The sequence below is a fragment of the Solea senegalensis genome, linkage group LG4 (genome assembly GCF_019176455.1).
Source record: "Solea senegalensis isolate Sse05_10M linkage group LG4, IFAPA_SoseM_1, whole genome shotgun sequence".
In the NCBI taxonomy this organism is placed as follows: domain Eukaryota; kingdom Metazoa; phylum Chordata; class Actinopteri; order Pleuronectiformes; family Soleidae; genus Solea; species Solea senegalensis.
Genome location: NC_058024.1, coordinates 10056662 through 10080992, shown reverse-complemented (window position 1 = coordinate 10080992; position 24331 = coordinate 10056662). Strand labels below are relative to the sequence as shown.

Sequence of the window (24331 nt, the reverse complement as noted above, 5' to 3'; positions counted from 1 at the left end):
ATTGGTTTTTGGAGACCTTTAAAAAAACAGGTAACTTCTAAAACATCCACCTCAGAAGGTAACTTCTGAAGACAGACTTCATAGCCATGTTTAATCTTTAAGCCAGAGAGGTAGAACACATTTGAATCCAGGCCCTCACCCACAGACGTTGTCTTTTTGTCATTTGTACCTCTGCTCTTCAACTTCAAAGCCTTTCAGGAGCGAGGGGCAAAATGATCATGCAATTTCATAGAAGACTAAAGCCTTTTTTTCTCTCTCAGCCAATCATGCAGAGGGTTTAGAAATGAAGAATCCTGCATCTCTCTTTCCTCCAACTCTAAATATTATTCAGTAATGAAAAGCTCTGATTGCCCCACGATGCTCTGGGTAAAGAATTTTAGAAATAAGCAGCTTAAAAACTGCATCCTATTAAAAAATATCAGATGAATTAGATGTTCATCAAGATTTTCCTGCAATTAATTCCTTCCCCTCTGCAAATAATATTGAGGTAGGTTGAGGAAGAGGTACATGTATTTGTCCAACACATTTGCTGTAATACACCCTATTCTGACCAACACTATATTTGGATAAAATAAAGTGATCAATAAAAGTTATATTTTATTTAACGATACCTTTCTATGCCAGGGTGCATATGATAGTTTGCTTTTGGTCGATTTCGCTTTGCCAGGTATAATCTGGTAGCTTCAGGCAGAAGCACTGTTGCTATGGTTACCTGCGGTTTAAAGTACCATGCACAGGGATTTAAAGCTGCCACTGAACTATTGACACCTGCCAGCCAATCAGAAAGCGGGTTGTCTTTTCTCTAGACATCAGAGCAGGAGCGAACGCTTTTGCTTTCATACCCAGGGATCATCATTCTATTCATGTCGACCACCTCAGACTGGGACCATGTGTAATTAACCAAAGCGCGTGTTTGTTCATTTGTGTGTGTGTGTTTCCAGGGCCGTAACTTAATCCCTGCAGCCCCAGGAAACACTAAGCTGAACTACACCGTGCTGATTGGGGAGACACCCTGCGTTCTCACCCTGTCTGAGAGCCAGCTGTTGTGTGAATGGCCTAACCTGACTGGAGAACACAAAGTCACTGTAAGTAAAACTTAAATGTTTTTGTGAAGGACTGTAAGATAAATGTTTTCTACTCCACAGTTTAAAAGAATGCAATTAACATTTTGCAGAGGATGCAGTGATGTGCAAAAATCTTCGGACTCTACCAGCTTTGTTGATTTAGACATTTGGATTGGAATGATGTGACTAAAAGTTAGCGAGTTTAACCTATACAACATGTGTAATGCTCAAGCATGTCTTGAATAGAGTAGCCTATCTGGACTAAAATGTAGCCGGTATATCGGGAGCTGCATTTATGCACTTTTTAAAACAAAGCATCATTTTTTTTCACCCACCTTCTTCTGGAGGATCTATCTTTCATATTAACTGTGGCCGGTCTTATTCAGTTCCTGTTTTCTCTGCTGTTGCTGCAGCGCTGTTCATCCATCTTTTTTGTATTAATCCACTTCCTCTCCTTTCATTCATTCATTCATTCATTCATCTCATTCTTTCCTTCCCATCCATCAGACTTAAATCTCTTCAATTACTCTACATTTCTCTCTTCCTCATTCATGCAGCTGTGTACGCACACGAACACACACTCCTTCACCGCTGGCTGTGTTTGCCACTGTATTTATGTCTTAGAGGCTTTTGATTGGTCTCGTTTGGCTGCCGTCCTCCTTGGGATTTAAGGAGTATTGATATTCAGTAGAGACCAAAAATGGCTAGTGGGCGTGAGAGGTCTGTGCTCAATCTATTTATACCTTCTTCTATTTAGTATTTCATAGACATCAGCCAATCGAAGACGGAATAAAAGTTGGGAAAGGGGAGAAAAACACATCCTCCTTTTTTATTCATAATGTTCTGAAAACTCGAGCTGGTTTCATGTGATAGGGTTGAATATGTTTGTGAGTGCATGTGCGTGCATTTCCAAAGGCAGCCCTTGGGGTTTGGATGTTGCCTCCTAACCCAGATATAGAGTTTTGGAGAGCCTGACAGATTTAGCAATTTCGCACTGAACCTTTCCTTTATGTTTTTTATCATTATATTGGATTTGTATAGCCTATAAAATTGGTCATTTAATCGTCATCGTCATCATTTGGAACCGTAGAGTCGCTCCTGTAAATATGTTTTTAAAAAAGCCAGAATAATGTTTGTGAACAGTCTATACATGACTCGCTCAGCACGGCAGCAGCTGATTTACCTTCAAATGAAAATGCTTTACAGCAGTGACTTCACGTCTGTCCAGTGTTGCAAACAAACCTGGGAATCATTTTCTTCTGTGTTATGTATAACTGCAGTTTGACATCTACCTGCTCGACAAACAAAAGTTTAACTTTGCTATTTATTTCTGTCTATTAGGTGCGTGTTGGAGGCTTTGAGTACTCACCAGGGACCCTGCAAATCTATTCTGACAGCCTGCTCACACTGCCTGCCATCATCGGTATCGGGGGAGGCGGTGGCCTGCTCCTGCTGGTTATCATTGTCGTGCTGATAGCTTATAAGAGGAAGTCACGTGATGCTGACCGCACCCTCAAGCGACTTCAACTGCAGATGGACAACCTGGAGTCCAGAGTCGCTCTTGAGTGCAAAGAGGGTGAGTTTTGACTGAGACGCCATCTGCTGAAATCTCAGATCTTTCCTCTGTTATGCTTGTATTCTCCCAGTTGTTTTTCATCATCATACTTCTGCTTTTCAATCATACCTAAATATTTCTCTCTCTCCCTCTCTTACTGCTCTCACTCCCTTTGCTTCTTTTCTTACTCTCTATATCTGCCAATCTCTTGCTGCCAACTGTACCCCTAAATGTGTGTGTGCGAGCGTGGGCATTAGGGTTTACCAGAGGAGTACTTTGATCTGTGCCAAGCACCAGATGTTGGGCAGCCTGGCTGGCCTCACTGCCGTCCACACACAGAGATGGAGGTTAGATGGATAAAGAGTACAGAGGTGGGAAAGTCAGGGTTAGTGAGGTAGGAGGGGTTTGGCAGGAGAGACTACATCAGGAGAAGAGGTGGGGACTAACTCAGCAGTGCATGAGCATGTATTTATTGGACGGGAGGCTGCATAGCTCCAGTGGTAGTCTGATCTGGTGATGCTTTGTTATTGTTTTGTCTGTCAAAAAAAGAATAGTGGGTGTGTGGGAAGAGGATGCTTGTTCCTTTGTTTTTGCAAACCTCAGTTTCAACAGTTACATACATTTTGCGTTGTTAATGGTGTTTTGGATGTTTGTTGTGTTTCCAATTAAAGATTAGGAAATGGAAACCTCATATTTCTCCATAGATTGCAGATTTCCAACCGCTCTAAAGCAAAGTGAGAGTAAAGGGGACATATCCATCAATAGTGCTGTCCTTTGTCCAGTTGCTTTTTTATACTTGACCAAATCGAAGGAATTAGTATCAATTTAATACCTGTTTTATATACCTATTCATGGCCACCACACACTTGAGTCTGTTCAAGCTGTCAGCAGTTAAATTGCCTTATGGGGTAAATGGCATGTAGGAGCCATGTTTTGCATGGAAGAAGACATTTATTGTAATAAAAGACAATATGTGCTACATCTATACTCATCAAAGATTGCAGGTCTGATAGTGGTGCTTGACCCATTGTCAGATGAGTGGCACAGCATTCAAATAGTGTGACATCATTTCTGTTCACGATGATCAAATAGAGGCAGAATTCAATCAACAACTACAAAAATCTACTCGTATAAACTGACACAGATACTTTGGTATCAATTGCTAGGAGCAAAGTTATGTTGGTTGATTATTAGACTATAATAAATGCACACATGCCTCCCAAATCCACACCTCAGACTTTAATGCAGAGTCAGAGTGGAAATTGATTTTAAAGTGTATAAAATGTAAAGTGTCCAGCGCTTTGTACACTGCCAGGCAAATTTGTTTCCTTGAGTCAAGAAGGACTGTGCCAATCACCTGCTCACAGGATGACTTAGTGTGTGTACACTTCATGCCGCTCCCCCCCGACACCCGACTCTTCACGTCCTTCTCCTTTTTTTAACTCCCTTCAATCACTTACACACATAAACTCAAACAGCAGGTCAAACAGTGATTGGCTGAGGTGTGAGGTGTAGAGTCCAGGTGCCCCGACCCTGTCTGTCCTCCGCTGTCACCACTGTCTGGCAGACAACACGAGGATGGATGGAAGCAGGGGGACAGAGCGAGGGCGATAAATAAGCTGGACAACTTCTGAAATGAAAGGGGCAGGAGGAGGGTGAGGGCAGAGAAGAAGAGATGGAGTGGAAGATTATGAGAAAAGGAAAGCAGCGAGGGAAGCAGAAAATTGTGCTAGAAATTGAGAGACGTTAGATATGAAGACAGTTGGTTATGAAGGTAATGGTTGACAAATATTTGACCGTAAACTGGACAAATAAGGGGTCAACAGAGAGAAAGGGAAGTTATTAGAATATAATAATATATATTAATAAGTGATGGATAGTCAGAAGCCAAACAAAAACGTTGCTGAAAGCCAAAATATAGACATTAAAAATAGATGAAGAAAGGAAGTGAGTTAAGGGGTAAGAAAGGTCTTGAGAAGAAGATTCTAAGTAACAATGTAACATTATTACCAGTAATGATACTCTTTGTGCTCAATGTCTTGTCAACCATTATGAAATAATAAAAATAAATGAAGGATCAGAGAAATGACAGGCATGGGGGGATAACAGGAGGAAAAAATGAAAAGATGGAGGGACCTAGCGGAGAAGAAAACTGTATAGGGACGAGAGGTGACCTCTAAGAAGACACTGGAGGCAAGAGAGAGGGAGAAAAAGAAAAATAGGAAGAGAGGGATAGGGTGACACGAACCATCTGTTAGTCTGGGCTTTGGTTTATTTGTTTGGGTTGTGTATCCATGTGTTGGTTTATTTTGGATGAGGCTACAGGGCACACACTCTTACACACAGATTCAAGCTAATGGAACCATATAGCTGTGTGTTTGATTTCCTGAAGAGAGTTTTATATTTGTAAAATGGCATAGAAGCAGTTCAGCACTGGCTATATGCACAGTTGTATGGGATTTGAGTGGGAGAATGGATTTGATCCAATGTATTCCTTCTAAATGAGACTTGTGAAGCCAGTGGAGTAAACAGAATAGGGTCAGAATGGAGAATGTGTAAAAACACGGACACGTGCCCTCACATAAATCATCCGGGCACGAGGTTGTGTTCAGCTGAAGGGCAACACAGGAACAAGTGTGTGTGTGTGTGTCTGACTCCTGAAATACAAACATGTGAGGTGGTAGCATGTAATGTAGGTGCACTCACAGACTCGTGTTCCTGTGTGCAATTCTATCCTGAACTCCCCTCCAGCCTCTGCACCACAGCACTTTCTTCTCCATCCTCCCTCTGCTTCTTCACTCCGTCTTTCTCTGCGCTCTCACATCATCCACCTTTCCCACTGCTACTCCTCCACACGCCTACGTCTTCTCTTTAGTCCCATCTATGGTGACTTTCCACTGTCTGTAACCAGCTGTATTGAAATCGGGTTGACATAAAAAGTCAGAGAAAGAAGACGACAAATTCATATGCACTGTGGCCGCAGCATTTCCTTTTTCTTGTGGTTTTAATTTGAGACATTTCCGCAGGCGAAGAAATGATTTAACACTTGAAGAAGCTATTGTTTGTTTGGGATAAAAAGAAGACAAAAGAATTATAAAAGGACTTTGTCCTTAAATTGTCACTTTGTTTTGGGTCAGAAGACAGATTGATTATTAACAAAGGTTTCACCAAAATCATTAAAGCAATCTGTAAGCTGTTAAAAGCTGTATGATATCATTTCCTTTGTTTGAAAATAAAACAGCTGTGTTTTCTTTTATTTGTCTTCCAGCAATGTGTAAAACATTTCCTTCTCTTTTGTGCAGCGTTTGCAGAACTGCAGACTGACATCCACGAACTCACCCAGGAACTGGATGGAGCAGGAATCCCTTTCCTGGACTACCGCACCTATGCCATGAGGGTCCTCTTCCCTGGGATTGAGGACCATCCTGTGCTCAAGGAGATGGAGGTACGGGTCAGTAGAGAGCGCGCCGCACACATGTACACACAAGCACTAGATGATTAATCAGAAATGCTTCATTTAAAGAGGAGATTTTAAGTTATGTGTAAGGTAAAATGTGTAAAATGTGTAAGGTATCTGCTTTAATATGATTTGACTCAAAATATAACTTCTAATAGAGTTAGAAGTGAACTACAGCAGAGTTCCAGTACCAGTAAGAATAATTTCAAATTTATAAGGGAAGCTCCACTTTGATTTAATACAGGGAAGGGATAGTTCTTCTTTTTGGGTAGTGAGCAATGTCTGAGCTCCACTTAGACTTGGTGAAAGTGATAGATGGCCTCTGCAGGACCGAGCCTGTTTGAGGCTCCTGAGAAAGCAATGTTCACACGTTCAATAAAACACTCTTTCCTCTGCTGCTGCTCATCCCTCAAGAGGGAACGCTCCCTCTCACTCATATGAACCGCACATGAACTGCATGGACACTGAAATGCAGCATGTGCACTTCAGTGTGCCCGACACAATTAGATTTGAACATTAATATACCTGGGCAGTGTGTGCTGCACTTACTTCCATCTTCTCTCTGTATATATTACACTCTCACACGTGCATTACATGGAGCAGCACAGTTGCCGTCCACTGACATGCATGTGAGGTGGCAACTGTGGGGGGGGATTAGGGGGACACACAGCTTTATGGCAAAGCGGTATCTGCCCGTGCCATCAACTTTATTCCAAAGGGATAGTGTAGCACGACATTGGATTTTCATTTGTTTGGTCCAGGCAATCACAGTCCACAGTAGTGCGCTCGCAGGCAGATCAATTTCTTATTACAGCATGAAGCTCGCATTCTCACTTCAAAACACCGTTGCTCTGCCTCAGAGGGGGAGGCCTGTCTGTCGCTTTGAGAGGAAAAGAATCGGTTGAAAGGAGGGGTATTGAGGGATGGAGGGAGGTAAAAACGAGGGGTGGAAAGAGAGAGAGAGAGAGATATTGCAGATATAATTGTGCATGTGAATGTGCGGCTCTTTTCCCCAATGTACCCTTCATCTGATATTCCTCATTCTCACACATACTCATTAATCCATTTCTCAACTATAACTCATAACCAATGCTTATCTCCATTCCCTCCTCTTCATTCCGGCTCTCACCCTCTTCACTGCCTCTATATTGCTCTTTTTTTTGCTGCATGTCTATACTGCTGATTTTTCTGCCTATTCCCCTCAATTACACCTTTTTCTCTCTCACGCCCCTTCTTTTAACCTCTCTTTTCTTCTTCCTTGCACTCCAACCCCTCTTCTCTGCACCTGTAACTTATTCTCCTCACACACATTTCACTTCCCCTGTGCTACCTTTATCCCCTTCTTCCATCCTGACTGCCGTTTCATTTTCTCTTCCCTTTGTCTACCACATGATCACCTTTCCTTCGTCCAAACCTCCTTCCCTCTCCTCTCACTCCTTCCCACCATTACCTCTCTCACTCTTTCTCCAGGTCCCCGCCAATGTGGAGAAGGCCCTGACGTTGTTTGGCCAGCTGCTTACCAAAAAGCACTTCCTGCTTTCCTTTATCCGCACTCTGGAGGCGCAGCGGTCCTTCTCCATGCGAGACCGAGGCAACGTGGCCTCCCTCATCATGACGGCACTGCAAGGGGAGATGGAGTATGCAACTGGTGTCCTCAAACAGCTACTGTCGGACCTCATTGACAAAAATCTGGAGAGCAAGAACCACCCCAAGCTCTTACTCAGAAGGTATGAAAAGTGACAAGATTGGAACCAAGTCAGAACCTGCATGAGAACATGTCACACGTGCACAGATAGTTTCTACTCAAAGGTTTAGGGTCTGTCCCTTCTTTGTCCTCCTGTGTTCAGGACTTGTCATATGATAACTAACGCAATCGACTGATTTGAAGTGGGGCATGGCAGGAAGTTCACATGTAAAGGTAGATAAATGGCAGATTTACATGGGAGGCTGCAAAGAGATGTAGTAAAAATGTGTGGAAAGAGAGAAAAACAGAGGGCAAAATTATGATGGGAGGAAAATACCATGCCCTCGTAAGGTGGACAAATGCAAAACAGCGAGAGAACAGAGAAATTAAAATGAAGAATTGCAGACAGCCAGGAAAAGATACGCATACTGTATTTAAGGAAAGATACAATTAGAAAAATGGCCTGTCTCCAAATAAATTAGAATTAGACATTAAATGATAAAAAGTTATGTTTTTTTTCCCTCCTACTCCATAGAGAGATATTTAATTAAAAATCTAATCAAATAAATGTTTCTCAGCCAGTGTGCCGGTGTGAAGCCTTTTCCAATCCCCTCTTGGGGCACACGGTCACAACACGCCGTCCCTGTTAACTACACTAGCCTCGGGAGCTGGCATTAATAAGCTTGGCAATTATTACACATGGATCACCCTGTTTTTGGTCTTTTTACTGCAAAAGATAGACTTCAATTTTTTTATTTTTAGACACACTGTATGCACAGCAAAGCAGAGGAGAACATTGTAATAGTGGGCTCTCTTGTGGATTTTGATCGCCTGTGGTGAAACAAAGCTCTATCATGTTCATTTGGTTTGATTTGTACATTATAGTCCGGGAGTTGCCGTGTGTCGGCTCCTCCTCCTGTAGCACATTTAAAAATGTCAGAAAGATAAGAGCTGGCACATTATTCAACATTAGTGAGATGATGTTACAAGTCGCCCAGTATCAAATGCTGACATGCCCATGAGCGTGTTCTGTCCAGGTGTGTTCATCTCGTTCGTCCTTTGTCCCCCAATCCTTCACTCTGCCTCATCTCTCATCCGGTATGGTCTGCTGACAACCAGGGGAGAAAAAACAATGCTCTACATACATCAAACCACAGTCGAACAGGGAGGCTTGCAGCAGCGTAGGAGTTCACGTCTTGTTACTGCTAAAGGCCTTCACTGGATTCATAACCGCAGTGGCCTAGTTTCCTGTGTTTTCCTTTCATATTCTTTTGCTATTCCTCTTGTGTCACTATAAAGGCAGCTCTTCTGTGCGGAGTTGTGCGAGAAAATATCTTCTATATGCTCTCGTAACTCAGCCAAATGCACCCGTCCTCACCTTTTGGCAACTTGTGGCATGCTAATGACAAAAAAAGACTCATATTTACTATCATTATACAAGCATGCCCCAGTTAGACAAACCAGTAATCAGCAGACGACTGTGAAAATTGAAGACGGTTCACGTGCATTCCCTTTCATCTCGCGTAAAAAAACAATGAATGAATAAATTTGCAGTCTTCCTCATTAATGCAAAACAAAGGAAGGATGGTGAAGGTAAATGTTATGATGATACAGAGAGAGGAGAACTTTATTTTTTGGCCCCCTGCCAGCTGTGTCATTTTCAGCCATTTAACACATTAGACACAATAAGTCCATTAATTACAATGGCTTTTAATTGCTTTGTTTTCATTCAGTCATCAGTTGTTAGCGTGTGTGTGTGTGTGTGTGTGTGTGTGAGAGAGTGTGAGTCTGAGGTTCCCTCCATTACACTGCACGTTTGTGATGAACGAGAGAAGTTAGCGAATTATACTAATTGCTGTATTTGTAATGAAGACACTGGCGTTTGTTTTCCTTCACCGTCATCCTCTCACCCCATTTTATTTTATCTCCAACTCACTCTTCACCTTCTCCCCCACCCTGCTTTCACGTCTCTCCCAGGACGGAGTCGGTCGCCGAGAAGATGCTCACCAACTGGTTCACCTTCCTGCTCTACAAGTTCCTCAAGGTAAAATTCAAATCTTTAAAGCAGGTACTAATCGTAAACAAAAAGGCCTCTTCAACACAAGCACACACACTCACAGCTGCAGTATTAGATAAGGCTGAAGACAGCAGGTGACCTGTCCCTTAACTCTGCCTTTCATGTGCTTTCTCCAAACTGAGGAGTGAACTGCGTCTGAAGCCCGAGTCAGACAGAGCTGGCTGTGTTGTTGTGATCACTGAAGCCCGTTGGACTAACCTGTCTCTGCAAAAGAGGAAGCTTTACACAAATGCTTTCTCTCATTTTTTTTTCTGTCTTTTCTCCCTTTGAATTCATGTCTCTCTGATATGGAATCAGAGGGAATAATTGAGGCTTAAACTGTGTTAAATTCTTGTTTGCACACACACTCACACATTCACACACATTCTCCACATCCAAACATTACTGCAGCTAATCAGTTAGCAGCGGGGCCTCAAACCCCTGCCAGGATAGGCGTTCTGGTGGACAGCAAACCAGCCAAACCCCTGGGGGTCGCAGTAAACATCTGTCTGTCCGTGTCTGTGGGTGGGTGTGTGTGTGTGTAAAGTTTGTGTGTGCATGCATGTGTGTATTTTGGCTTGGTTTGCGAGACTGGACAGCTGGATTTGAGTTCAGAGAATGGGGAGTTTCTTACTAGGGAATTTGTACTAGGGAACACATAATTACTACAGAAGAAGAGCAGAGAAAGTGGAGAGAGAGAGGAATAGTTTTTAGGAAATGGGCAGAAGTGGTTATGCAGGTGAAGAGAATGAAGGCTCTAAGATGAACAAAGAGTTCAAAACAGAGTGAGAATTTGAAATGAAAGAAATGGGAAAATTAGAACTGATGTAGAAACAGCAAGGTTAACAGACTAGCTTTAATCTAACCTCTGCATTTCAGCACCTCTCTTTCTCTCTCTGTGTGTCTGGGGTCACGTAAAAGAAAAGCCAGGAACAATTTCAAGGTTCAGCCAGGTGTGAATAGAGATGAGTAAAGGTCAAGTAGTTGTTCAAAGGAAGGAGAGAGCGAACCCACAAAAGAGCACAGAAGAGAGAGGAAAAAAGCTTTTGTCCATTAACCTATTCTAAGGGTTCACTTGTTCTCTTTTGCACTGACTTGTATATGAGAGAGTATGGGAGTCACATGGTTACTCTCCTTCTGCTGCTGAACAAGTTTCCTGTTGCTTTTGGGTAAATGATCAAATTTTGTGTATGGATGCAGTAATAAACGTGTTGTTATTATGGTATAACAAAGTCCAGTGTGTAAGAATTAGTGACATCTAATGGTGAAACTGCAGAATGCACAAAAAGAAATGAGTCCTTCACTCACCTCTCGCTTTCCAAAATGCACCAGGGAATTACAGTGGTGTTCACATACCAGACAGGAACAAACTTTCACTACTCTCTCTGCTGCTTCCTCCGTCTGTGTCAGTAAATGCATCAGGTTTATGTGGATGAAATTTCTGTTTTAAAACACACAACACTTGCCCTCGTTTGGGCTGCTCTCAGAACATTGTCCTTAAGAAAGGCCACTGCATTAAGAACATATAAAAGGCGTATTCTAAGGGTACGAAAACAAATATTTTTTTAATTTATATTGATCATACTAGGGCTGCAACAATTATTGATTGTTAATCATTAATTGATAATCGATTATTTGGTTTTCTTCTTAAATCTGAGTATCTTCTGCTTTCATTGATCCATTTGACAAAAACATTAAAACTGAAAGATTTTGGTTTGTGGACAAGACAAGACATTTGAGAACATCATCATTTCGAGGTTTGGGAAACACGGATAAACATTTTCTGACATTTTATAGACCACGCAGATACTCGATTAATCGAGAAAACAATCATCAGATTAATCAAATATGAAAATAATCTTTAGTTGCAGCCCTAGATCATACATTTCTACAAACATTGGTGCGTAGCATCTTCAGTTTCTGCCAGTTAACCCTCCTAAATGTTACACACTAGCTCTTAAATTTATAGAAATGAAAAGAAAAGCTATTAAAAAACAGTGGAAAATCCAAGTATGCATGCAATTCAGCCTCAGTCTTGCCTTTCCATACTGGTGGCATCTGAAGGAGACTGATTTTGATGCTGTGAGAAAGAGAGGACATCTGTTGGTGTGCTGTTTGTTCTCCATAGGAGGTGGCCAGTGCTAGATGATCCCACTGAGTTTATCTGACAGCTCACCAAGCTGACTGACATGTGATGAGGCATCAACATGCTCAGCTGAGGGACAGAGGGCAGGACGATAACACACACACACACACACACACACACACGTCCTCTGCCCGAAGCCAGCAAGATGATGCACGTTAGGAAACGTGAATCACTTGTTTAACTGCATTCATTCGTTTGATTCAAATACTCCGCTGTGACGTAAATAAAGCAGGCGCAGTTTAGTTGTCAGGCCGTCAGAATGTGACTGAGTGAGCGAAGGAGAGAGAGAGTCAAAGAGAGACAGGGGTCCCAACATCCCAGCGCTCGTTGCCTGGTTGACACGTCTCACGCTCCAAAGTGCTTCTCCAAGCGTTTTTCACCCCTCAGTCATTAACCTTCTATTAACTCCTCCATCAATTTCCACTCACTTACACTCACACTTTCTGTGAATTTTCTCCTTCCTGCTCACTCAATCACATTCACACACACACATGTGAGTTGTTTTTCCCTTAAAACTACTACTGCAGAGAGAAAACCAGTTCTCTGTTAGCGCACAGAGGCCACGGCCTCATCTCGTGTCGTGCTTGTGGTTGACTTTTTTGCACAGTTTGCATTCATAGTTAGCATTTTTGACAATCTGTTTCTTTTCTCTCTTCTCATCCGTCCACTTCCCACCTCCTCCCGTGTCTCTGTCTCCAGGAGTGTGCGGGTGAGCCTCTCTTTATGCTGTACTGTGCCATGAAGCAGCAAATGGAGAAGGGACCGATAGACGCGATCACAGGAGAAGCCCGCTACTCCCTCAGTGAGGACAAACTCATCCGGCAGCAGATTGACTACAAGACTCTGGTTAGTATGCACACGCACGCACATGCTGGTGGACGTAGGGACACTTGGCCCGTCCATCAGGTGCTGCGGAAGAGTGTTCATGTTCACTTTTCATCCACAAATGTCCTCTGATCTTTATGATCTAAACACAAAACAAATGCAAAACCAACTGGACCATTTGATTTGGATAAAATGTCCTTAATAATAATTTTCAGGAGTTAAGAAACTGGACTGAACTTCTTTTAGTGATGGTGAAGACATTTCACCTCTCATTTAAGAGGCTTCCTCAGTTCCTCTGTAAGCTGGTTAATATGCGAAACAATGCAGGTCATTCACCCCCGACCTAGTTTCAACTTGATAATAAAAATCATCTTAATTTAATAAAAGGCTGAGTGTGCATTGTTCCGTGGACAAATATTGATTCTGAAATTCTGTGTGAGGTGTTTGTTTCCAGGTCAAAAATCATCAATAATTAACGTGCTGACTTCCTGCTCTAACTGTGACCTTTGCCTTCTGACCTCCAACTTCTGTAGACGCTGCACTGTGTGAACCCAGAGAATGAAAATGCTCCAGAGGTGACAGTGAAGAGTCTGAACTGTGACACAGTGACGCAGGTGAAGGAGAAGCTGCTGGATGCCGTGTACAAGGGTACACCATACTCACAGAGACCTAAAGCCTCAGATATGGACCTGGGTAAGAGGAGAGGAAGTTTTAAGACTTGCACACTGAACACACACACACACACACACATACCAATTATAGACACAGAGCACAGGTGCACTACGACAGGGAGGGAAAGTGGGAATCATGTCGAGGGTTCTCTCAAACAGGAGGGGGCCCTTCAGGCAGGAGAGGTGATTGTGCAGAAAATAAATTCAAGCGAGGCTTCAGAAGTCTTTGAAATTTTAGTGTCGTACAGATTCTAACTTTGTTGAATCACTGAACATTACTTCTGGCAGCCTTAGTCCCAGCTACTTGATATTGTTTGAAGAAGGAAGGTAATGGTGCAAAGTCACTTGCATCTTTGAGAAGTGCCCTCTGGAATTTCCCATGTTTGTCTCTCTCATATACAAATATATTTATTTATTATTATTTAAATAAAAGTTTATTGTAAAATATAGAACACTCACACTCCGTTATTTTGTGTGACAGAATGGCGGCAGGGCAGGATGGCTCGCATCATCCTGCAGGACGAGGACGTCACCACGAAGATTGACAATGACTGGAAGAGGCTCAACACCCTGGCTCACTACCAGGTACCGCGAGCGTTTAGTTCATGTAAAATGAGCTCTTACAGTAATCGTACACTTAAAGAAGCAGAGAACAAAGGAAGTTTGGTCGTGTTGGTGTCGTTGAACTCTTGTCTCAATGCTGGATGTTCTCTGCTGTGCTCACACATCATGAATGTTGTATTTCAGGTGACAGATGGCTCAGTGATCGCCCTCGTGCCTAAACAGAACTCAGCCTACAACATCTCCAACTCCTCCACCTTCACCAAGTCCCTCAGCAGATACGGTACGAGAGAAGGTGTGTGTGTGTCTGTGTGTGTGTGTGTGTGTGTGTGTGTGTGTGTGTGTGTGTGTTTGTGTGTGTGTGTGTAGTGTGTGTTTCTGTGCATTTTTTTGAAGACATTGCATTCAGGTAGTGTTGTCTCAAAAATTACCATTTGACTTTTATTGTGTCCTTGTTTTTAAACAGTCTACATAGTGGAGTTAATTAGTTCATTAGTTGTGTAGGAAATATCTAATCAGAGCAGGTTTGCAACCAAATTCCCATTTGTGCAACAAAAACGTGTTCTTACGTGTTCCTTCACTGACAAGCTCTTTATCTCTTCTAACTTAAATTCTGCCCGATAACCTTTATGTCTTACTTCCCTATTCAGTGTGTGATGTAATACCACAATCTACATGTAAATTAAAACCTCCATGTGAAAGCTTGTCATTTCTCCTCCTGAAAATGAGCCTGTTTTAATAATTTCCTCGGTTGGAAAGATTAAAAGTGATATTCAACTCAGTCACCCTCACAATAATGACGTTGTGGTAGCATACAGGTAGTCAGGTTTTGAATAGAGAGGTTAAGAGAAATTGGACAAATATCACCAAACAGTCTGGAACACTTAAGCTGTTCTTTGTCCAGCTGTATAATTTCCTAATTTAAAGAGGGAGAGTATCCTGACGTTCCTTTGCTTTTTATGCTTTGCTCGTGGGCAGAGGTGGACTTTCATGTCACACACAGCTGGTTTTCTCTGCCCCTGAATGTTTGAATATGCAGAATCTGTTGCATTCTGGGTAACAGCTTAACCTCAAACACATGACTCCAGCTCATTCCGGGTCCTTGCACACAGGAGCGTGTAAACGGCAGGTGTGAAGTGGACCTCTGTTCTTTATTGTCACTTTTCCCCACTGTGACGTACACATAAATACTCACTAACAGCCCCATCACGGTGACTTACTCTCTACTTCCCTGGTTCATGTTTCCCTCCTGACGTTTTGAACCTCTCAATCCTTTCCTGCTTTGTCACACAAGTGACAAGCATTTAAACTTAAGGCATGTCACAAAATACAGAATCAGTGTCCAATAGAGAGGGCCAGAGAGTGGCAGACAAATTTATTCTGGTTGAGAGTGTCACACAAGTAGAAGAAGCTGTCAAAATACAGAAAATGCTTTTAACTTCACACGGGGTGAGAGTTGACTCTGTGCAGCTGCCTCTTAATTTCGTATTCATGTGTTTTGTCACCTGTGGTTTAAACAGGTTTCCTTGAAATGCTGATTAAGTCGCACTTGTGTGAAATGACACAGCGGCACCAGTTGCAGCTTCTCAAACTAATGAACAGGGTTCACTTCAAACCCACATCGACATTTGACCCTGCTGTGACCACTGACCTGACAGATTTCTATTCCAACAAACATTAGATGAGCCTAAAGAAAAGCAGAACACCATACTCTTTCTACACTGTGGATCCTCTTATCCCCAAATGTTAAACCCAAGCTCCACTCTTCATTTGTGTTGTTTGTTTTCATGTTTTTTCGCCCTCTGTGCTCACCTCTCCTCCATGTCTCCTCCTCCTCCTCCCCCTTCTCCTCCTCCTCCAGAGAGCATGCTGAGGACGGCCAGCAGTCCAGACAGTTTGCGCTCCCGAACGCCCATGATCACCCCTGACCTTGAGAGCGGAACCAAACTGTGGCACCTGGTCAAGAACCACGACCACTCCGACCACAGGGAAGGGGACAGAGGGAGCAAGATGGTCTCTGAGATCTACCTGACCAGACTGCTGGCCACTAAGGTATGGAGACGGCCTATATTCAACGCACACACAATTAAGCCAACCCCCACACACACACACACACACACACACACACACCCACATCCTTGTCATGTTGCCCACTAACACACCAGCAGCCTCTACTGACCTTTGTTTGGTGGTGGTCTCAAAGCTCATTAATATTTTTCATAACCTTTTGCACAAAGACAAACATATGCACAGGAATGAGTGTGTGTGTCTTAATTAGGAGGTTGACCTTTGACTATTGAGTTGTTTGGTCGGTGTTAGTGGGCCCTGTCGGTGGCCTGAGGGCTTTTAGGCCTCAGCTTTTACCGTACGATCATTACTCACACAATCCCTCCTTTTCTTTCTTAAAGCACACAGACACACAGAGCCTGTACTTGCTGTCAGTCTATGTATGTGTTCATTTGTCTGTTTATTAAAAAGGTACAGTAGTAATGCAGGCAGTAATAAATACAGTGACACCAAGTACAACTACTGTGTGATGTAATGTAACAATGGAAAGCACTAACAATACAACACATGTGATAATAAGGACTTCACAAGCATATCGCTTGTTGAACATCATCCGTGTATAATGCAGATTGTCATACATTAGTTCTGGGGTCCACACTGGGACAGAAATGATTTATTGTTATTTGACCTTTATTTAACCAGGTAAGTCAATTGAGGACCAATTCTCCACCTGGCCAAGAGGCAGCATAGAACCAGGGCACACCGACAACAGAAAGGGATGCTTCAACAACAAAATAATATTGTACCATTCATAGCAATTACCTATATGAAGTAAAACAGGTTAATGTTAAGTGCAGGTGCAACAGTCGTGCACTGTTGCCCTCACTAAGTTATTTAGAAATAAGGGGGGAGCGTATTTGTGTTTGCTCTAAAGCAAGACCTGTTCCCTCTTCTGAGCAATGCATTAATATGATAATAATAATTCTAAAAGATTGATTTATTTTTATTAGTCTCAAACAAAAAGCCAGGTTATCATATTCAGAATTATACCGTACATTAAAACACATGGACCCCAGTTTTTCTTGCACATAAGAAAAGTCATTATTTATATGTAAAGGTTTAAAAGGACATTGATGCAAAACAGCTCATCATGTTTACAACATAAACTAAATGTTCAACACAAACTAAACTAAACACACAGACCCCGGTGTTTTGTCCTAAATCCACATCATGCAATTGTAACGTTTCAAACCCAAACACAGAAAAGTCCCTAATGCAGCTGATGAACAGTGTCGGGCTTTTGCTTTCATTTGCGAGCACTAAGAACTCTGGTGATGCAGCTCAGCTGGTACATCCTCTGCTGCGATGTTTTTCTCATTAGCTCTAAATTTCCATTGTTCCAGCTCCAGGTAGGAAAGTTCAAAGTTAGAGGGAGCCAGTGCTGGGAAATGATTAACATGCAAAGCGGATGAAGACAATGGGGGAGCTCAGAGCGATGCAGTTTGTTCTTATTTATTACAGCTCCCACAGCTTTGTGTATTTTGGAAGCTGATTTGTGGCTGAGTGAACAAATAGAAAAGTGCAGATTGAACTTGTAGATTGCTTAAATAAGATTTTGTTAAATCTGAATGCTTAAAAATGAAAATGAAGGCCTTAAATGCTTTTTGGTTTGAAAGCTCAGTGACTTTTGTTGTTATTTAGCCTCTGTTTGGTCGTCATGAACACAAACAATTCAATATTATTTAGAATATAACAGGCAAAACTGTGAAGCAAAACTATCAGACCGGAGCGAGGGAGCGTTTGTGTGTATACACCTGCAGTGCAGGGGTGAGAGGAGTCGAGAAGTGTGTTTTTTCTTTTTTTAAGCAGTAGAATTCATTTCTTTGTGTGTTTGTGTCTTTACCAGCGCGGTGTTGTTGTTGTTGTTGTTGTTGTTGTTGTTGTTGTTGTTGTTGCTGCTGCTGCCTCGTTCTGTCTTGACATAAAACAAATCACTTTCTTTGTGAGCGACACAAGATCGAAACACAGCAATACTGGGAAACAACAGTTAAGTTAAGCAACACCATGACCAGTGATCCCATGATGTGTCTGAAATCTGAAGCCACTTAATATCATGTTACAGTGAAAACATAGCAAACCTAGCAATGGTTTTTATAACAGTAATAACGAGATGTTTGGTCGTAAATATCACATGATTAGATGTATTAAATTCAACGAGATTTCGAGTTATTTTGCACCATAAATATGTTACTATTGTGATGTATACATCATTCCATATCAAATCAAGCACTTAAGATATCTTTATTGCAATCTCATGATGGAATATTGTGTTATAATTTTAAATCATGTTGCCCGCCCGCTGCTGAGCACTTGTTTTTACCTACTTACCCTTTTGACCAGACCAGACGCTCATCGGTCCCCAGGTCATTAGAGTTTGACGGCCCTGGTTTAGTCCCTAATCGAGTGAAACTAATGTTTACGACGCAGTGTTCTGTGTTAAGATGCCAAAGCCCTTTTCATTTCACATTATTTTAGCAATAATTCACACGTCTTTAATAATCCAGCTTTTGTCCTTCATTATGAAAAATAGCCTGAAATCATTATTTTATCAGAAGTCATGAAGTCATTTTGTGGGATTAGAACATTTGGAAACAATGGCTCATATTTTAATCACTGGATTTTTTTTGTATGTATTTAAAATGTCTCAGTGTCTATTATTTTACCTCATGTATGTTTTCCTGGGGGTGGTTTTCTACCTCACCCTCACTCATACTTCTATTTCACTTTTTTATCTTGTATAATATAAATAACCGGTAATTGCTTGTCATGTTCAGGGAACGCTCCAGAAGTTTGTAGACGACCTGTTTGAGACCATCTTCAGCACAGCACACAGAGGCAGCGCCCTGCCCCTCGCCATCAAATACATGTTTGACTTCTTGGACGAGCAGGCGGACAAACACTCCATATCAGACTCTGATGTGCGGCACACGTGGAAGAGCAACTGGTGAGCTGAGCCTCTTTCACACTCAAATTAGCAAGATTGAAGCCACTAAAAATAGGTAATCAACAGCACTTTAACAGCAGCAGTGCAGCAGAATGTACAGTGTTGTTAAATTCCCCTCCCTCAGGTATTTAATCACTCTGTCTCCTTTGTTCAGCCCGAGTGTTTATGCAGCTTCATTCGCTGCAGTTCTCTCTGCGCCTTTATAAACTGTCAAGTCCTTCTAACTGCAACTCTTCTTTCTCTCCCTCCCCCTTCCTTTTTTATCCCTTTCCCTTCATACCTTTAATCGCTCTAGTCTTCCGTTGCGGTTTTGGGTGAATGTGATCAAGAATCCACAGTTTGTGTTCGACATCCACAAGAACAGCATCACAGACGCCTGCTTATCTGTGGTGGCTCAGACCTTCATGGACTCGTGTTCAACATCAGAGCATAAACTGGGGAAAGACTCGCCCTCCAACAAGCTGCTCTACGCTAAAGACATCCCCAACTACAAGAACTGGGTAGAAAGGTACATGAGCAAAACGTGTCAGTTGCTTTGACATTTGGTTTAAAATTGCACCAGAAACTGTGGCTGTAAATAATGAACTGCCTGGTGTTTGTTGTAGGAAACATTGTGCAGGTTTGTTTATTGATTTGCCAAAGGCTTTTGACGCTGTAATCACAGATTATCTCTACCTTTTGATGAAGAATCCTTTAAGAGTCCTTTAATTCCAAGAGTAAGTAACACCTCTATCACCAGTGTTAATATACAGTGGTGTAAATATGTCAATTAAAGTCAGCTACAGACTCTTCACAGGAGGCAGATTTATTCCCAATAAGATCATTTGCTCTCTCATCATCCTCCTCTTCCTCACATATACTTCACACACTGGTATAGTCACATTAGATTAAGATGGAGGTAGAGATACGGTGACTCTTATTATTATTATTATTATTTAATGATTACATTGTTATTTGTTTACGTTTTTACACTCTGATCATGTGCTCTGGTATATGCAGTAGAAGTAGTATTTGTGCTCTCAGGGGACGCTCACGTAACACAGTTTTAAAACCATGGCGTTAAATGGTTTCATGCTCTCGGGTCGAGCTCGGTGCAGAGATGCTACCACATAGAATTCAAATGTTCTCTCACTTGTTGTCTTTTCTCCACGTGAGGGTATGGAAATACAAATTCCACACAATTCGAAAGTCCTGGGATTCGAACCGACAACCTACTTGCTGTGGGGGCTTAGTGCAAGTTTTTTTTTTTTTTTACCCTTGCTGAAGGTTGGGAAGTTGTCGATGAGTGCAATAGAAATGGTTTTAGTGAATAAAAGAGGACATTCACTGTTGGTGAACCATCTTCTTTTAGTGATTCTTTAGAAACTGTCTTCATAAATGCAGACTGAGATAAGTCATGTTGTCAGAGTTTGTTCTGATCATCAGTGACCAAGTAAAGAGTGAAGAGTCTTCCCTGAATAAACCCTTAAATGCCACACAGAGTTTTCCAGTTATTGATTTGATGTTGTGTCTGTGCAGGTACTACTCTGACATCTCGAGGATGTCGGCCATCAGTGACCAGGACATGAGTGCCTACTTAGCAGAGCAGTCACGCCTCCACGCCAACCAGTTCAACAGCATGTCGGCTCTGCACGAGATCTACTCCTACATTGTCAAGTACAAGGATGAGGTGAGGACATTTTCATCAAATGAGAGCGATTGAATCTTACACTTTTTTTCTGACTTCTCACACGTGTTGTTGAAGAGTCCAGTTTGCTTCATTGATTTAAGTGTAAACATGATCAGGCAGATTAGCAGTAGCACTTAGCAACTTTATCTAGTCCTTATTTTTAAGGTTTTTATTTGAGTGCCAGCTTTTACTAAAGCATTTACTGTCTCAAAACATATTTATTTAAAATTCAGTAGCATGGTGACACTTTCCCTTTCCCTTTCCGTTCTTAATTGTACATTTTCTAAATGTATTGGTTCGTTGGTTTGTGCTTTGTGTGTGAAGAATCCTTCCATGTTCTGAAAGCGAGCGCTTCCACATGTCCCAGCTCCTCTGACCTCTTCTCTTCTTCCCTGTCCTCAGATCTTGTCGGCTTTGGAGCGGGACGAGCAGGCGAGGAGACAGAGACTGAGGAGCAAACTGGAGCAGGTCATCGACACAATGGCCCTGAGCAGCTGAGGACCATCCAGCACCTCGCACCTCCTCCTCTTCACTCCTCGTCTCCATTCGTCTCTCTCCCTCTCTCTCCCTCTCTCTCTCTCTCTCTCTCTCTCTCTCTCTCTCTCTCTCGCTCCTCTCTCGTAGAAAACAAACAAAACTGCAGCCCCCAACGATACAGACAAACTGCTCGAGGACTGACGCAGTATACTGAGAACCTGGGGGGGGGGCGGGGGTTCGGCAGAGATGGGCGGGCATGTGTGCGCTTACATGTGTATGTGTGTGTTTGTGTGCGCGCCCTGGACAGCGTGAGACACTGGGACACTGGACTTGTTTTTTTGTGGAGAAACTTGTCGACTGACAGCATTTGGTTATCGTGGATGTTGGTGTCTTTGGTGGTTTGCTTGATTTTGATTTCAGGAGTTTTGTGCAGTGGTCACAAACACACAGTGGAAGCCTGAACATGAACTCCACACACACACACGGCATCACTGTTCACAGGATTGGACTAATCCGTGCTGAGCCAATGGAGAAGAGGCTGTCAAGGTCACGTGACCCCGCCGGGGGTGTCACCGTTTTAAAGGTTGATAGTGGTTGTATTTTTTTTCCCTTTTTCTTTTTTGTATAAATGTAATCAACTGCCCACTCTCTGATCTCTCGCCACTTGTATTACTGCTGAATTTGCACAATTTACAGAAACGTTACAAAGGAAGACTATATAGATATTATATATAAAATACAGCTACGTTTTTAAAAGAAAGATTAGGGAGCAAACATTTGAGTTGTTTTCCTTCTCGTTTTAAAACAAACACAATAAAAAAAACATGATTTGCTATTTCAAGTACAAAAGGAGAAAAAAGAAAACCTACGTAGACAAAAGGAAAAAACTATGAAAAAGAAACAAAAAAGTTGTACTGTGCCATGTTTTCTTTGAATGTTGTTTAGTGCAAAGACATTTTGTTAGATGGAATGTGCTATGATTTTTTTAAAATATAAACAATGCCTAGTGACTGAAAAAGAATCGTAATGAGTAATGAGTCCCATTTTAGATCCTTGTTGAAAGTAGCGGGAAAAAAGCCGCGGTCGCTGTTCCTCGTCCAATCGGTGCAATCGTTTGGTTTCAGGAAGCCAGATATTGTTGCTTTTACGGTGAGCGCACTGTCGTCTGGCTCTCAGGCTGGTTCTTTGGTTCAAGGGTCAGGAAGCGACAGCTCGGAGGTTCCCAAAGACTGGGTCGGGCCCCACAGATGTGTCATTGGAGATGTGTTTTTTAGGGTCCCCAAACAAATTTTCCCAACCTTTTAGTTTAGATGAATGTGTATATGTTTGAAATACCAAGCCTAAAATGAAGTTGTAGTCCAATGATTTGAATTTAAATTCAAAAATAATATTAGGTGTCACAGACGTGGCTGTAAGTGAATGGACACATTTGCTCTTGTCCTCATCGATGTTGTGATTTGCTCACGATAGTTTGCCACGTTCAAAAAAACAAAAAACAAAAAAAAAAGTGGGTCCTTGTGTAGAAAGTTTGGGAGACACCGTATTATGGTGACTGAACAATGAAGTAGCTACATTGCACTACCGCAAAATGTTCCCCATCTGCTCTGATTTGAAAAACACCGCAGCCACTGAAGTCTTGAGTCTGTGAGGATTGTGCGGGTCCAGGGTCGGTGGTTGTGCAGCGCGGGGGCTCTGTGGCAGTAAAGTCTCGCCACTCTCAGACTCCGTGGCTGCAGGAGCCTCGGTGAGGTCAGACGCAGCTTAGTGGAGTGATGAAACAAAGTTTCCAGCCTAAAGCCGCCTCTTTATTTTATTTTTTTTAAATCATTTTCTCAACGTTAATGCTCAAATAAAAGAGGGGGAAAGGAAAAGATAAAGTGAGTGTTTTCTCTCCACCTCTAACCTGTTCTATTTCAGACAGGGATTTTGCTTTTTTATCCATAAGGGGAGAACAAGAGGATAGAACAATTCAGAGGTGAGACACCTCTGCTCATTAGCGACGCGAGGCTGAGTAATCCTCCACTTAGCCCAAAACTAGCCTATTGCCATGTGTGGCTTAAGCTTTTTTTTTTATTACTGCTCTCCTTAGAGGATTCCTTTGTCTCTATCGCGCTCTTCGTTTTTTTTCTAAGTCATGATTTGTGGTGAGAAGTAATTGTTTTATTTTCTGCTTGCCGAAAAACCAAACTGTGGTCTGTAAAAATGTTTTCGTTGATGTTTTCATTTGTAAATTGTATACTTTTCACCATGAGCAAAAGCTATGTCATTTTTGTTTTGTAATCAGGTTTGTCTTTTTATTTTTCCACATGTAAATTGTACATTCGACGGTACGCAGAAGACAACATTCTCTTTAGTTTGCCTGAAAGTTTTTAAGTACTTGACGGAACTGGAGGTGTTTTTTTTTTTTTTTTTTTTTTTTTTTTTTCTGATCTCATGGATCAAAATGAGCATCAGTTGTCTTTGTGATGGAAATGTGACCTGCTGCTTTAACCTCGTACCTATTAGGGCTGTCATTTTGTGCTGATCATGAATGCTGTCAATGTCTTGGGTTTCTTTTAAAAAGAGAACAACCCTCTGTTACATCTGGGGCTCGACCATTTGGAATAAATATCTGATTGCGATTATTTTGACAGGAATTGCGATCGCGGTATCAGAGGGGAATTTTTGCATCTTCATTCTCATTTACATTGAAAATGATGACTGTGTGATACTTGTGCAGATCTGTGAGAGACAAAGATGTTCTCTTCAGTCTGTCGAATAAGACGTGTATAGATGGAAGTCACATCTGAAAATAGGAAACACACATCCTTCCAAATTCATGTTAAAGCTGCCATTTTGTCTGATGTGACTCTGTGCTCTGAGCCTAAGTTAAGTGAACGTCTGTTAGGACATAATCGTTTTTTTTTTGTATCATTGGACAGCTCTGCTCGCGTTAGACGAGAAATTACAGTTCAAATCCTTTCTCTTGTTGCCAAAATATGCTTTGTACACCTCATTTTCCTGGTTTTTGTCCAGCTGACCTTTCTGCTGTATGTGAACATGTCGCTGCTGTCACACTTGATCACACGGTAAAGACAAAGACGGCTGCTGGTCCAGACTTCAGCAGTGCACAAACACAAGTGAAGGCTTCTTTTCTTCTTCTTCTTCTTCTTTTT

General features: G+C 42.0%; 1 protein-coding gene across 2 annotated transcripts in view; it reads left to right on the top strand.

Moving 5' to 3' along the window:
- LOC122767829 (plexin-A1-like) overlaps positions 1-21263 on the top strand; it is a 192826-nt gene extending 171563 nt beyond the window's left edge. The window contains exons 19-32 of one of the 2 annotated variants that reach the window (XM_044023327.1): positions 942-1085; positions 2406-2640; positions 5922-6064; positions 7547-7803; positions 9738-9804; positions 12662-12808; positions 13321-13480; positions 13940-14043; positions 14206-14302; positions 15881-16071; positions 18861-19030; positions 19326-19538; positions 20549-20699; positions 21102-21263. In XM_044023327.1, the coding sequence (XP_043879262.1) occupies positions 942-1085; positions 2406-2640; positions 5922-6064; positions 7547-7803; positions 9738-9804; positions 12662-12808; positions 13321-13480; positions 13940-14043; positions 14206-14302; positions 15881-16071; positions 18861-19030; positions 19326-19538; positions 20549-20699; positions 21102-21197 (2175 nt within the window). In that variant the 3' untranslated portion in view covers positions 21198-21263. Of the gene's footprint in view, positions 1-941; positions 1086-2405; positions 2641-5921; positions 6071-7546; positions 7804-9737; positions 9805-12661; positions 12809-13320; positions 13481-13939; positions 14044-14205; positions 14303-15880; positions 16072-18860; positions 19031-19325; positions 19539-20548; positions 20700-21101 lie in introns of both variants that reach the window. The other variant, XM_044023325.1, reaches the window with a different exon arrangement.
- Positions 21264-24331: the final 3068 nt, after the last annotated feature.